We start from the raw sequence: 12,122 nt of genomic DNA, 5'->3' as shown, positions 1-12,122 counted from the left end.
TAGGTAATAATAATAGTAGTAGTAATGAATAAAATGCCTAATCAAATCATTCTCGAAAAAGAGTTATTCATGCTTCATTTGGTACAACACACTTAACTACGTGCTTATGGCTTGAAACTAGATTTTTGAAAGAAATTTACTCTAGTTAGTGACTTTGAGACTCTTTAGTTGACTTTTGTAATCATCGAGCGGCTTATTGGACCATAGTGATCTTTAACTTGATTGTGGTTATTGTAGGCTCTCAATTATATCCTCTTTTATGGTCTAGTTGTGTGAGGGGTGAGGTGATTTGTTGCTAGTCCAAGTATCTGTATGAATGGTCTATAACTTGCCCCGAATGTGCTTCAAGGCGAAATCCTAAGTTTTTCTTGGTTTGGGAAATGATTGTTGGCTTTACTTGGTCCGTTTCAGCTTTCTACTGCCAACCAATGTCATTACCCCTAGTCAACCCCCTTTGGAACTCTCGCCTTTCTCATTTGATAATCATGTTATAAGCCTTTACCCGTTTTGTCGTGATCCTCTCTTGGCACCCGGACCATCCTTAACACTCTTGTGAAATAAGTGGTTTAAGGCATAAGTTTAAGAAAAGGTTGGGCAATACTCAACCAAAGAACTTATGGATGGAAATGGTGATGATAATGTAGATTTGGCTGCAAGGGAAGCAACCCAACAATGAGAAAAAGTTGCACGGGATGCTGAGGAAGCAGCTATTAGAGATGCATAGATTATCTATGAAGAAGAGAGGGGTCGGAGAATTGCTCAAAATCAACCCTTAGCTACAAACCAGTTCGGGAATATAGCTCCCATTCTTGGGAGATCACTGGGAGATTATGCTAGACCGATGTACAATCAAGGCTTATCAAGTGTTAGACCACCTCAAATTGCAGCTAACAATTTTGAGTTGAAGTGAGGGTTGCTTCAAACCGTTCAGAACTATTGTGTCTTCATAGGAAAGATGAGCGAAGATCCAAACACACATCTAATGAATTTCGAGGAGATTATTAACACTTTTCAATATAATGGGGTGTCACAAGATGCAGTGTACTTAAGGGCATTCCCCTTTTCACTTAAAGATGATACAAAGAAGTGGCTTCAAAGCTTGCCCACGGGATTGATCAGAACATGGGAGAAGATGACCGAAAAATTTCTTGATAAATATTTCTCCTCATCTAAAATGGGCAAGTTTAGAAGAGAAATCCATAACTTTTGTTAGAAAGAGACTGAAACTATTTTTGAAGCATGGGAGAGGTTTAAGGAGATTGTTAGAAAGTGTCAACACAGTGGAATTGAACTCTGGATGCAACTCCAGGACTTTTGGGATGGATTGACACCGGACTCGCGTAGAATATTGAGAAATGCAGTTGGAGGCCCTTTGATGAAGAAGACTCTAGAGGAGATAGTTACAATTCTTGATGAGTTATCTGAATATGCTAATCAGTGGCCCTCGGGGAGTGCTGAAAGAAGAAGATCAACTGGTGTTCACCAAGTTGATGCTAATACATCTGTGAAGGCATAACTTGATACTATGGCTAATGAAATCCGGAAGTAGACCTTAACCACGATACAAAGTGAGCCTCATGTAGCCTGTGATATATGTGGAAAAGGATACCCTACTCATGAGTGTCAAGCTTCAACTAAGGAAGTGAATGCTGTGGGAAATTATAATTTTAATGTAATGGGTCAGAAGCACCCCAGTTTTTCATGGAGTTCACCTGGGGGTAGCAAATGCATGGCAATAAAACAACCCCAGATTTCAGGATAATGAGCTCCTGGTTTTATGAATCAGCCGTGGCAGCAGTTTCAGCTTTAACAGCCCAATAAACCTAGTCTAGAAGATTTCATAAAGGTCTTCATTGTGAAAATTGATGAAAGATTTGAAGTACAAAGGGCAGCAATTCAAAATTTAGAGAAGTAAGTGGGACAAATTGAAATAATATTATTTTAGAGGGTTCCATGCACTCTCCCTGCTGATACTGAAAGAAATCCTAAAGAAACAGTGAATGTTGTAACCTTGAGAAGTGGACAAGTGCTGAAAGTCCCCACCTCGATCCAAAAAGATGTGATACTTGAAAAAGAAAGTGGGGAGCAGCTGAAAAGTGATGATGACAAGAAGAAGAAAGGCCCAATGAAAGCTGAGAAAAAAAATGGAAAATAAATCGAGAAGGGAGGAACATGAGGAGAGCAAGCATATGCCTGTGCTACCTTTCCCTCAAAAGCTATGTAGAGAAAAGTCGGTCAAGTAGTTTGAGAGATTTCTGGATGTGCTGAAATAGGTTCATGTAAACTTACCATTCACAGAAGTGCTCTCACAAATGCCTTCTTATGCTAAATTCTTGAAAGAGATCCTTACGAAGAAGAGGAAAATAGAGAAGACCTATGTGGTCAAGCTCACAGAGCATTGCAACATGATATTGCAAAATAAACTCCCACAAAAGTGTGGAGATCTAGGGAGTTTTACTATACCTTGCTCTTTAGGAACTATTAATTTTGATAAGTCTTTATGTGATTCTGGTGGCTCAATTAATTTAATGCCTCTATCTATTTACAGGAAACAGGAGAAGGAGATTGGAGAGATAAGGTCTGCACCAATATCATTGTAGCTGGCAGACCAAACAACTTTAATACCCGAGGGTATAGTGGAAGATGTATTAGTTCGGGTGGATAAGTTCATAGTTCCTGTGGATTTTATAGTGGTTAATATGGAGAAAAACAACCTGGCCCCCCTCATCCTAGGAAGACCATTCTTAGCGACGGACAGGGCGATATTAGATATACATGAGAGGAAACTCATGCTTAGAGTGGGTGAGGAGACTGTGACTTTCAAGATGGATGTATAAAAGGGGGTGCAAAAAGGAAAACCAGCTCCAAGTGTTGAGTGGAAAGTAAAGGGCTCGAAAGAGAAGACTGCAGTGAGCGAGAAAGATAAGTGTGGGGTCTTCCCTGAAAAGGCTGAGAAGAAGCTGTTTGCATGGAGCCCGACTTTGGCTCAGACCCCGACTAGATATTCAGGGAAGTTTTCTTTACCTTATACTTTTTAATTGTGTGTAATGGGGACATGCCACAACTTTAATGTGGGGTGGGGGACATTTGTATGTATGTATATTAGTTTTTTTGTTAGTTGTAGTTAGTAGAGATAGAAAAAAATGAGAAATGTTTTAAAATTTTCGATTTTTCCCGATGATGGATACCATCGACGGGTTTCTTGAGGGATTAAAGTCGAAAGAAAAAAGACAAAAAGAATTTCATTTGTAGGTAGTGTAATAATTCTCCCTTGATCTTTCTTTGTACCGTTGTTTTTTTCTAAGAGGTTTGTTTGAATCAGGTGTAGTTAGTTTTTATTTTAGGAGAAGGAAACCTTGTGCTGTGATTTGAATTGAAGGCAATATGTCATGACTTTATTATACCTTGAGAACAGTGAGTGCTTTAGTTGTGACGCTTAGGCTCAGTTTTTTACTCTTGTATAAATACCTTAAATTGTATGATCTTAACTTTGCTTAATTGCTTTGACTCGAGTATGTTGATAGTCCAATCCTGAGTGAGTTATGTGCCATGTATGTGTGAGTTTTTGTGTATTCTGTGCATTGCATTTGATGCCTAGAACTTGCCCCGTGTGTTTGCAAAGCAAAATAGTAGTTTTATTCAGTCTTGGAAGTGATATAGGCATTTCTTTGTTGAGCCATATGTATGCTTTTACCCGCCTAATTGTTGTGTATCTTAGTTAACCCTGTTGAGCATTTAATCCTTTTTCTTTGGCAACCACATTTCAATCCTGACCCATTTGTTTAAATTGACCATCTATTTGAATCTTTTACCTCTCGTGTGCACTTGAATTTGTCATGAACTTTGTAAAAGTTGAAGTGTGGGGTATTGGTTTGGCTTTTGAGTGGAACTATTGAAATAAAGAGAAAGGTGCACTGCTTTGAAAAAGTAAGAGCCACTTGAATTAAAAAAGAAATGAAAAAATAGTTGTATTATTATGCAAAATATTCCTTGATATTGGTGACTCTTATGTATTTGTGCTTAAAGAAGTAGGGAGTTAATGTGTATTCATGCAAAGGTAGAGTTATGGTTTGACATAAGTGTGGGGTATTGAACGATTAAGTGTATGTATTAAAGTGCTTAGGGAGGTGTAGTCACTCTTATATCCAAATGTATCCTACCCATCTCGCAACCTACATTACAACCAAATAATGTCCTATTTGATCCTTGACTGAATGAGCTCAATTAGTAGAGTAGTACATTACGGGCAAACCTATGGTACGTCTGTTGTGGCACATGAATATTGTTTCTGAGAGTGAGTGAATTCTTTCTATCTTGAGTTCCTAATTGTTCTTAAATTTTATTGTGTGTGGAACTACTCTCTATTACTGTGTGATGGCACTTGATTCGTGAAGGAAAGGTAATGTCGTTGATCTCTGTGTTGGAGTAAGTGAGTGGTTGTGAAAAATGCGTGGTGCTTTTGAGTCAAACCTGTTTTAAATATTCTTGGTATGATGAGTTATGAGAGTTGTTGAAAAAGGTCGTGCCTATATGAAGTGTAGTTTGATTTCTCGAGGACGAGCAATGGTTTAAGTGTGGGGTGTTGATGGTAGGCTATAATATGGTGTTTTAGTCGCTTATTTCACTCTAATTCACTGTACTTTACTTGTGTTGAGCTTTAATTAGTGGTGTTTTGCACTTATTATGTATTTTATGCCTTGTAGATGTGATTTCGAGCTATTTAGATGTTGTGGAGCTAATCCGATCTATTTGGAGCTTTGAAGTATGAGTAAAAGCCCAAGGGATTAAGCCGGTATCATGATCAGGGGTCGAGGACCAAGTCTAGACGTAAAAAATCACGCAAAAAGCAACACTCAGAGAAATTTGCACTGCTGCGGCGCGTTGTGTGCAGCAATAGTGTATTTTTGTTCCCTGGTGAATTGTTGAGCTCTCTGGATTTCCCCACTAATTCCCCGCATGGCGCGTCGCCCTATGCGGCGCGCCTGTGCAAGTTTTACAGAGTGAAAGTCCTATTTCGGCTAGGAAAGGGTGATTTCGTCTCCGGCCGACCCTATTTGGTATAAATACATGGATAAATGCTATTTTCTAGACTTTTAGACATACTTCGGACCTAAGGAGGTGTTGGAAGATCACAAGCACAAGGATTTCATCATTCCTTCCTCACTCAATACCCTAGTTTGGATTGAATTTATGTTTTCCTATACTTTAATTTTATTTGTGATGAATTTCTCCATATCTATGGAGTAGTTCCATTTAGGGTTTGATCGATTTGGTGTATTGATGTTTGTTTGTATATTATAACTCTAGTTTTATGTATTAAATCGTTTTCAGATGAATTAAATGTTGTATCTATATTCACTTTTTTCATGTAATCGAGAGAGACATAACTTATGATATCTTTGCATTATATTTTTGGTTGAGTTCATAGATTCTTTTAAGTAATCAAAATAGGCTAGTTGAATCATTGATTAAACCTAGTTAGGAGAATAATCGAAAGAGGTTTTCCTAAAGACCAATCCATTATGCACTCTTGCATATCTTCATGTGCTTAGTTACAAGGTTTAAAGCTTAAGTTAAAATAGTGTCTGGATGTCGATTTATGTGTAAACGACCCGAAATAGAGTTTTAATTATTCCAATAGCTCCATATGGTGATTTTGGACTTAGGAGCGTGTCCGAAAAAGTATTTGGAAGCCCATAGCTAAATTAGGCATTGCACCTTAGTCGTGCTTGAGTTTTTGGTAGCACATGGCACTAGTCGTCTCCCCAGGGTTATATTCATACACTTGGTGTGCTTGTTGTCAACATTCGGGCATTTCCTAAGTATAAGCATTTCGGCATGATGGGTGGTTCCTTATTGATTGTTATGTGTAGATCGGGTGGCACGCCGCCATAGGTATATTGGTTTGGATCAGGTGGCACGCTGCCATGGGTATATTGTTTGGATCGGGTGGCACACCGCCACGGGTATATTGTTTGGATCATGTGGCATGCTGCCACATGTATGTTGTGTCGATCGGGTTGCGTGTTGCAATGATGTCATGTTTGGATCGGGTTGCGCGCCACAATAATGTCTTGTTTGGATCGAGTTGCACGCCGCAACAATGTCATATTTGGATCGGGTTGCACGCCACAACAGTGAGATGTTAAGTACGGTTCCTTATGCTTATTTTGTGTGTCTTGTTTCTTATCTCTAAGATGGAGCCATAACATCGGTTTGGCCGTTTTATTCGTTACGCGGGCTGGATGGTTGTTTGCCTGAGTTCGTTCTTCCCTATGGGTCACATTCGAGTTGTAGCTTGTTGGCGTTTTGATGGCACTGTATGAGATTTTAGACAATGTATGAGGTGGCTTATTGCCCGAGCAACTTATACTGGGTGAGACAAGGTTATTTGACCTGAGATCAGTGCGATCGGATTATATTAAAGAGAAAATATCGTTATTCAGTTCAAAATGAGGTACTGATACTTGACAGGTGGAGAGACTCCATGATTTATTGATTTGACAGGTGGTTATGAGTTTCTGCACATCTCTTTCGTCGTGGCAGTATTGCGAGAGTTGGAACATGACTTATATGTGTTATGAGGTGTATTACGGGCATCAGATTCGTGAAATTGTAGCGATTGTGGTCGGAAGATGTTATTATGTTCAAACGACTTATGTGGTGCAAGGTGTGATTTCAGCATAGGTGCATGATTATGTTTAGGTCCAGTGTATAGTGATTGATGCGGTGTTCGTATGTTAGAATAGGGTCTCGTGGAGAATTCTGGATGTTGGAATTTGGTTCTAAGGCTTGTTAGCTAAGGGTATAGGAAGGATCTTCAATCTGGCTCGAGCTAATTTGCTCACATGGGTCGTGGTGGCACGGGTAGGCGCACGAGGTGTTAAATAGGGATTTTGGACAACTCTGGGATGATTCTTGGCACGTTCAAGGACAGACGTATATTTAAGTGGGGAGAATGTAACGACCCGACCGGTCGTTTTGAGCTCTAGTGCATCGTTCTATGGTTTGCGGTCGAGAGTAGCTTCACTTCATGTTTTGTGACTTGTACGTGTGGTAAGAATTGAATTTCGGGAAGTTTGGAGTTGTTTCGGACGGAAAATTCTCAATTCGGATGCTTTAACTTGGAAGAGTTGACTAAAGTTTGACTTTTGAGTAAAGGACCTCGAAATCGGGATTTGAAGGTTCCGATAGGTCCGTATGATGATTTCAAACTTGGGCATATGTTCGGGTTGAGTATCGGGTAGTCCGGGAGGATTTCAGCGCTCAATTTGGAAAGTCGGCATTTTGAAAGTTTTAGAATTTCATAAGTTTGGTTTGAAGTTGATTTTGATGTTATCGATGTCTGTTTGGGATTCAGAACCTTAGAATAGGTTCGTATTGTGATTTATGATTTGTGCGTAAAGTTTAGCGTCATTCCGGAATGTTTACATACGAATCAGATGCGTTCGTCGAAGTTTGAATGTTTGAACGTTGAGAGGAAGGTTTCGATCGTTGATTCGTAATTTTGATGTTGTTTGGTATGATTTGAGGCCTCGAGTAGGTTCATGTTATGTTTTGGGACTGGTTGGTGTGATTGGATGGTGTCCCGGGGGCCTCGGGTGTGATTTGGAGTGGTTTCAGACCATATTTTCTTGTTTTGCAACTACTGCTGCTGGTGTCTGGTTTTGTTCTTCGCGAACGCTAAGGGTCTCATGCGTTCGTGAAGAAAAATTTTGGGCTATTGGGATTTGCTCATCGCGAACGCAACACAGAGGTCGCGAATGCGGAGAAGAGCAGAGGCAACCTACGTGAACGTGACACGAAGGTTGCGAACGCAAAAAAGGTTAGGTGGCTGCGAGGCATAAGGCCTTCGCAAATGCGAGGGGCAAAGCGGGAATGCGAAGGGCAGGGGAAGCTAGGCATCGCAAACGCAATCAGGTAGTCGCGAATGTGAAGAAGAGCGGGCCTGGACAGACTTGATACTTATACAGGATTTGGTTCTAGGGGACATTTTCGTCATCTACGGCAAGGTAGGTAATTCCCACATAATGTTAGTTAATTACATGGATTCTAAAAGGATTTAAACATGAAATTTTGTAGAAATTGTGGGATTTTGAAGAAAACCTAAAATTTGGTATTTTTAGATTTTTGCCACGAAATTGGACATAGAATTAGAAATAAATTATATATTTGAGTTCGTGATATTATGGGTAATGATTATCTTCAAGAATTTTCGAAATCCGGGTACGTGGGCACGAGGGTTGACTTTGTTGACTTTTCGAGCGGAGTTGAAAATTATTATAAATTATTAAATTATACGCATTTGGAGTATATTTTGATTGAATTGCACATTGTATGACTAGTTTCGGATCGTTTGGCTTTGAATTAAAGACTTAGAGAGGCATTGCAGCCGGTTATGGAACTTCGGAGCGAGATACGTCTTCTGTCTAACCTTGTGAGGGAAAAACTACCCCCTAGGTGATGTAATTATTATGTGCTACTTATTGTGGGTGCTACGTACGCACGAGGTGATGAGAGTCCGTATGTAGCTAAAGTATGTTTATGTTCGAGTAGACTTAAGACTTTATCATGTAATATTTGGATTATTTGAACTCATTTTTGCTAGCTTAATTAAGTGAATTTATAATTGAAATTGATTTAGGAATATATATTAGGCCGAACCTTATCACCTTGAGTTGTTGGAAAAATATCTGATAAACGGTAAATGGTATATCCACTTTATGCTCATTTACTGTATTATAAGCATGTGCCTCGTAATTCGATAAGTTCCTTCCTTTCTTGTGGAGCGGGCCGAACGCCTCAGCAGTATAATGAGATGCATCTCTAGTTCGTGCCGGTCGACCCTCGGCAGTGTACATACTACTCTGGATCGGGTCGTACGATCTCAGCAAAATCGTGCGTTATATCGCTAGCAATTCGAATATTCACGATTATCCTTCCACTGATGCCTGGCATTTTATATGGTATTCCTTATCCGTTTGATATTGGAACTTGATATTTTCCGAGTTGTCGAGAGATAGGATACGAGATCGAGAAATTTATATCGTAAAATGAAATTTTGAAAGATCATGTTAGTTACATGTTGTACCTCACTGCTACTATTGTGCTTGATATCTGTTTATGAATTATCATACTGATTTATTGGACCACTAGTAAGTGTCGATGTCGACCCCTTGTCACTACTTCTCCGGGGTTAGACTAAATACTTACTGGGTACGCGTTGATTTACGTACTCATGCTGCACTTCTATACTAAATGTGTAGGATCTGACAGGTTCATCTGGCGGACATATTGGCGCATAGGCGCAGCTGCTGAGGAGACTTTATGCTGAGCTGCATTCCAGGTTACGTATCGCAGCCCAGAGTCTCCATCGCACTATTAACTTTACCTGTCTTATTTGCATTCCAGACACAAATGATGTATTAGTATTATACTCAGTAAATGCTTATCCACTTGTGACACCGGGTTTTGGGATATTCTAGTTGATGCTTACGGATTTGCATATTATCACCTTTTATTTTTATGCATTACTAATTATGTATGTACCCGAGATTTTAAAGGTGTAAATTTCTTTACTTAATAAAATTTATGATTTCGAAAGTAATATAATGAATAATTAACGTGATAGTTCACCGTTGGCTTGCCTAACGACGACGTTTGGCGCCATCACAGTCTATAGTAGGTTTTGGCGTTTCTCTTGATCTTATATACAGAAAGGAAACAAATTACTTTTAAGTGATTCTGGTAAAAATAAAATAAAGACATTGATTATCGGCAGAGGCAGAGTTAAGATTTAAAATTTATGGGTTCTGATGTTGTCATCGAACCCACAACTCATTTTAGTTACTGGATTCGTAATTAAATATTAATACATATTTACTAAAAAATTTAATACAAATATAATATTTAATCAAAAGTTATTGGATTCATCCGAACTTCTAGTTAATCATCTAGCTCCGTCTTTGATCATCGGGGAAGACATATTCTTACAAACTAAAAAAAGGGTAAATGCAATAACAGAAGGTTTTAAGACTTTAAGGTGGAAATATATCATATAAAAACTCCCCGGGTACATTCAGTTACTGCGACATAAATTAAACTTTACAGTAGATAAGATAAAATATACGAAAATTATCGTCCTATATCATTATCTATCTTGAAATCAAGTTAAACTTTTGATAAAAATGTATTCATGCTGGAGCTGGCATCTATAGTCCTTACCTATAAATTAGCACAAAATCATTAAGAAAATTAAAAAGTACTGTAAAAAACCTCATTCATTCTTCTAATCTTTTAGATTTTAATAAGCTCATTCTGCTAACAATATATTACTTTGCATATTTGTTCCTCTTAATGGTAGTGAAGATACATTTTATGATTATTGAATCCCGACTTGCTATTCTAGAAAATTTTCTGTCTCTTCTTCTGGAAAATCTAGAGATAGAACCATCCTTCTTAAGAAATATGCCATATTTTTCTTTATTTAATTCTTATGTAACTTTATTATTTGTAACTGTATGATCCACTACAACAATTTATTTCACGAAAATTCCCATATTCCGACACAATTTTTGCAATTTCTTCATATCTTATAATCTATATATGTTATTTAACTTTTATGATTCATAACTCATCAATATCTAAACTTAATTATCACCACCTGATTTCTCAAGCTAAGACACTATTATTATCTAACTATTATCATAATTGGTTTCTCCTTAGGTTACAACTCAAAAGTAAATGCAAAACATGATTGTCTTTAGGTTACAAATCAAAAAAAATAATTACGTATATTATCTCCAATATTGGCAAATATCTCCTTTTCTCACTCACCATCATTTATTCTTAAAATAATCTTACTCTCTTAATTAATTATCATTTATCCCTTCTAGCTAGCTGCATAAAAATCAATCAATAGATAGAAGGGTTGACAATTATAACAAAGAATCAAGTCATTACTTATAAAGGGATAACTCAGAAAAAAATTTGACTCACAAGTAATATATATACCTTATTGTTTTAATAATGCCAACTAGGGTGAATTGAGTATCATATTATCAATCCATTAAAAGGATAAGATTTTCTAACTCCCAAATCAACACATTACATAGAAACAATAGTAAAATCATTTTAAAGACAGCACGTGTGAGAGTACTCCAAAGCACCTTTAAATAGTCCATATTTTTTACTTTGAATGTTAACTCAAAAACCACAAGAATTATCTCTAATATTCTTTAGTTTCAGCCATGGCAAAGAAACCTAGCATTGGTCGTCAAAAGATCAAAACTGCCAAAATAGAGGTGAAAAATCATCTCCAAGTTACCTTCTCAAAACGTCGTTCTCGACTTTTCAAGAAAGCTAGCGAACTATGCACACTTTGTGGTGTTGAAATAGCTATCATAGTTTTTTCTCCTGCAAGAAAAGTTTTTTCTTTTGGTCACCCTAATGTTGAGTCCATTATCGATAGATTCCTGTCAAGAAATCATAATCCAATTTCTAATTCATCACTTCATCTTGTTGAGGCTCATCGAAATGCTAGTGTTCGTGAGCTCAATTTGCAATTAACTCAGATTCTTGCTGAGCTTGAAATTGAGAAGAAAAGAGGAGAATCACTTGATCAAATGAGGAAAACTAGTCAAAGTCAATATTGGTGGGAAGCTCCTATGAGTCAACTTGGTTTGCATGAACTTGAACAATTAAAGGAATCCATGGAGGTTTTAAAAAATAATGTGACCAATCAAGCAAGCAAGTTTATGGTTGAGATTACTGCTAACTCTTCTTTTTATTTTGGTATTAATGGTAATGGGATATTTGACAACTATGATATCAAGCCAGCTCAAATCATGGTTGCTTCAAATAATCTTCATAACGATAACTTTGGTTTTGATTCAGCTGGATTATTTTAATTCTGTTCTAGTTTACCTCTTATTATTAACTAAAACCAACGAGTACCTCACTAGTTGGTCTTTGATACAAGTTTTTCAAGTTCTCAGTTTGTGTATTGATTGCCCATATATGAGCAACAACAAATGGTTGCACTTATAAATCAATATGTTAGTAATTGCATAATATTTTGCAATCCTTCTATTGCTATTATCATGTTATTACTTCCCCAGCAA

At 37.6% G+C, this 12,122-nt stretch overlaps 1 protein-coding gene and 1 non-coding gene across 2 annotated transcripts; one reads left to right on the top strand and one right to left on the bottom strand.

Moving 5' to 3' along the window:
- Nucleotides 1-1,180: 1,180 nt before the first annotated feature.
- Nucleotides 1,181-1,287, bottom strand: LOC142174313 (small nucleolar RNA R71). The gene has a single exon (XR_012703585.1). It is a non-coding gene; the product is annotated as a small nucleolar RNA R71 (small nucleolar RNA).
- Nucleotides 1,288-11,249: 9,962 nt separating this feature from the next.
- LOC107796289 (agamous-like MADS-box protein AGL62) lies at nt 11,250-11,909 on the top strand. Its single transcript, XM_016619046.1, has one exon. It carries the CDS (start codon nt 11,250-11,252, stop codon nt 11,907-11,909), a length of 660 nt encoding a protein of 219 aa, XP_016474532.1.
- Nucleotides 11,910-12,122: the final 213 nt, after the last annotated feature.

This window comes from Nicotiana tabacum, chromosome 2 (genome assembly GCF_000715075.1).
Source record: "Nicotiana tabacum cultivar K326 chromosome 2, ASM71507v2, whole genome shotgun sequence".
Taxonomy (NCBI): domain Eukaryota; kingdom Viridiplantae; phylum Streptophyta; class Magnoliopsida; order Solanales; family Solanaceae; genus Nicotiana; species Nicotiana tabacum.
This window is presented reverse-complemented; position numbering and strand designations above follow the sequence as displayed.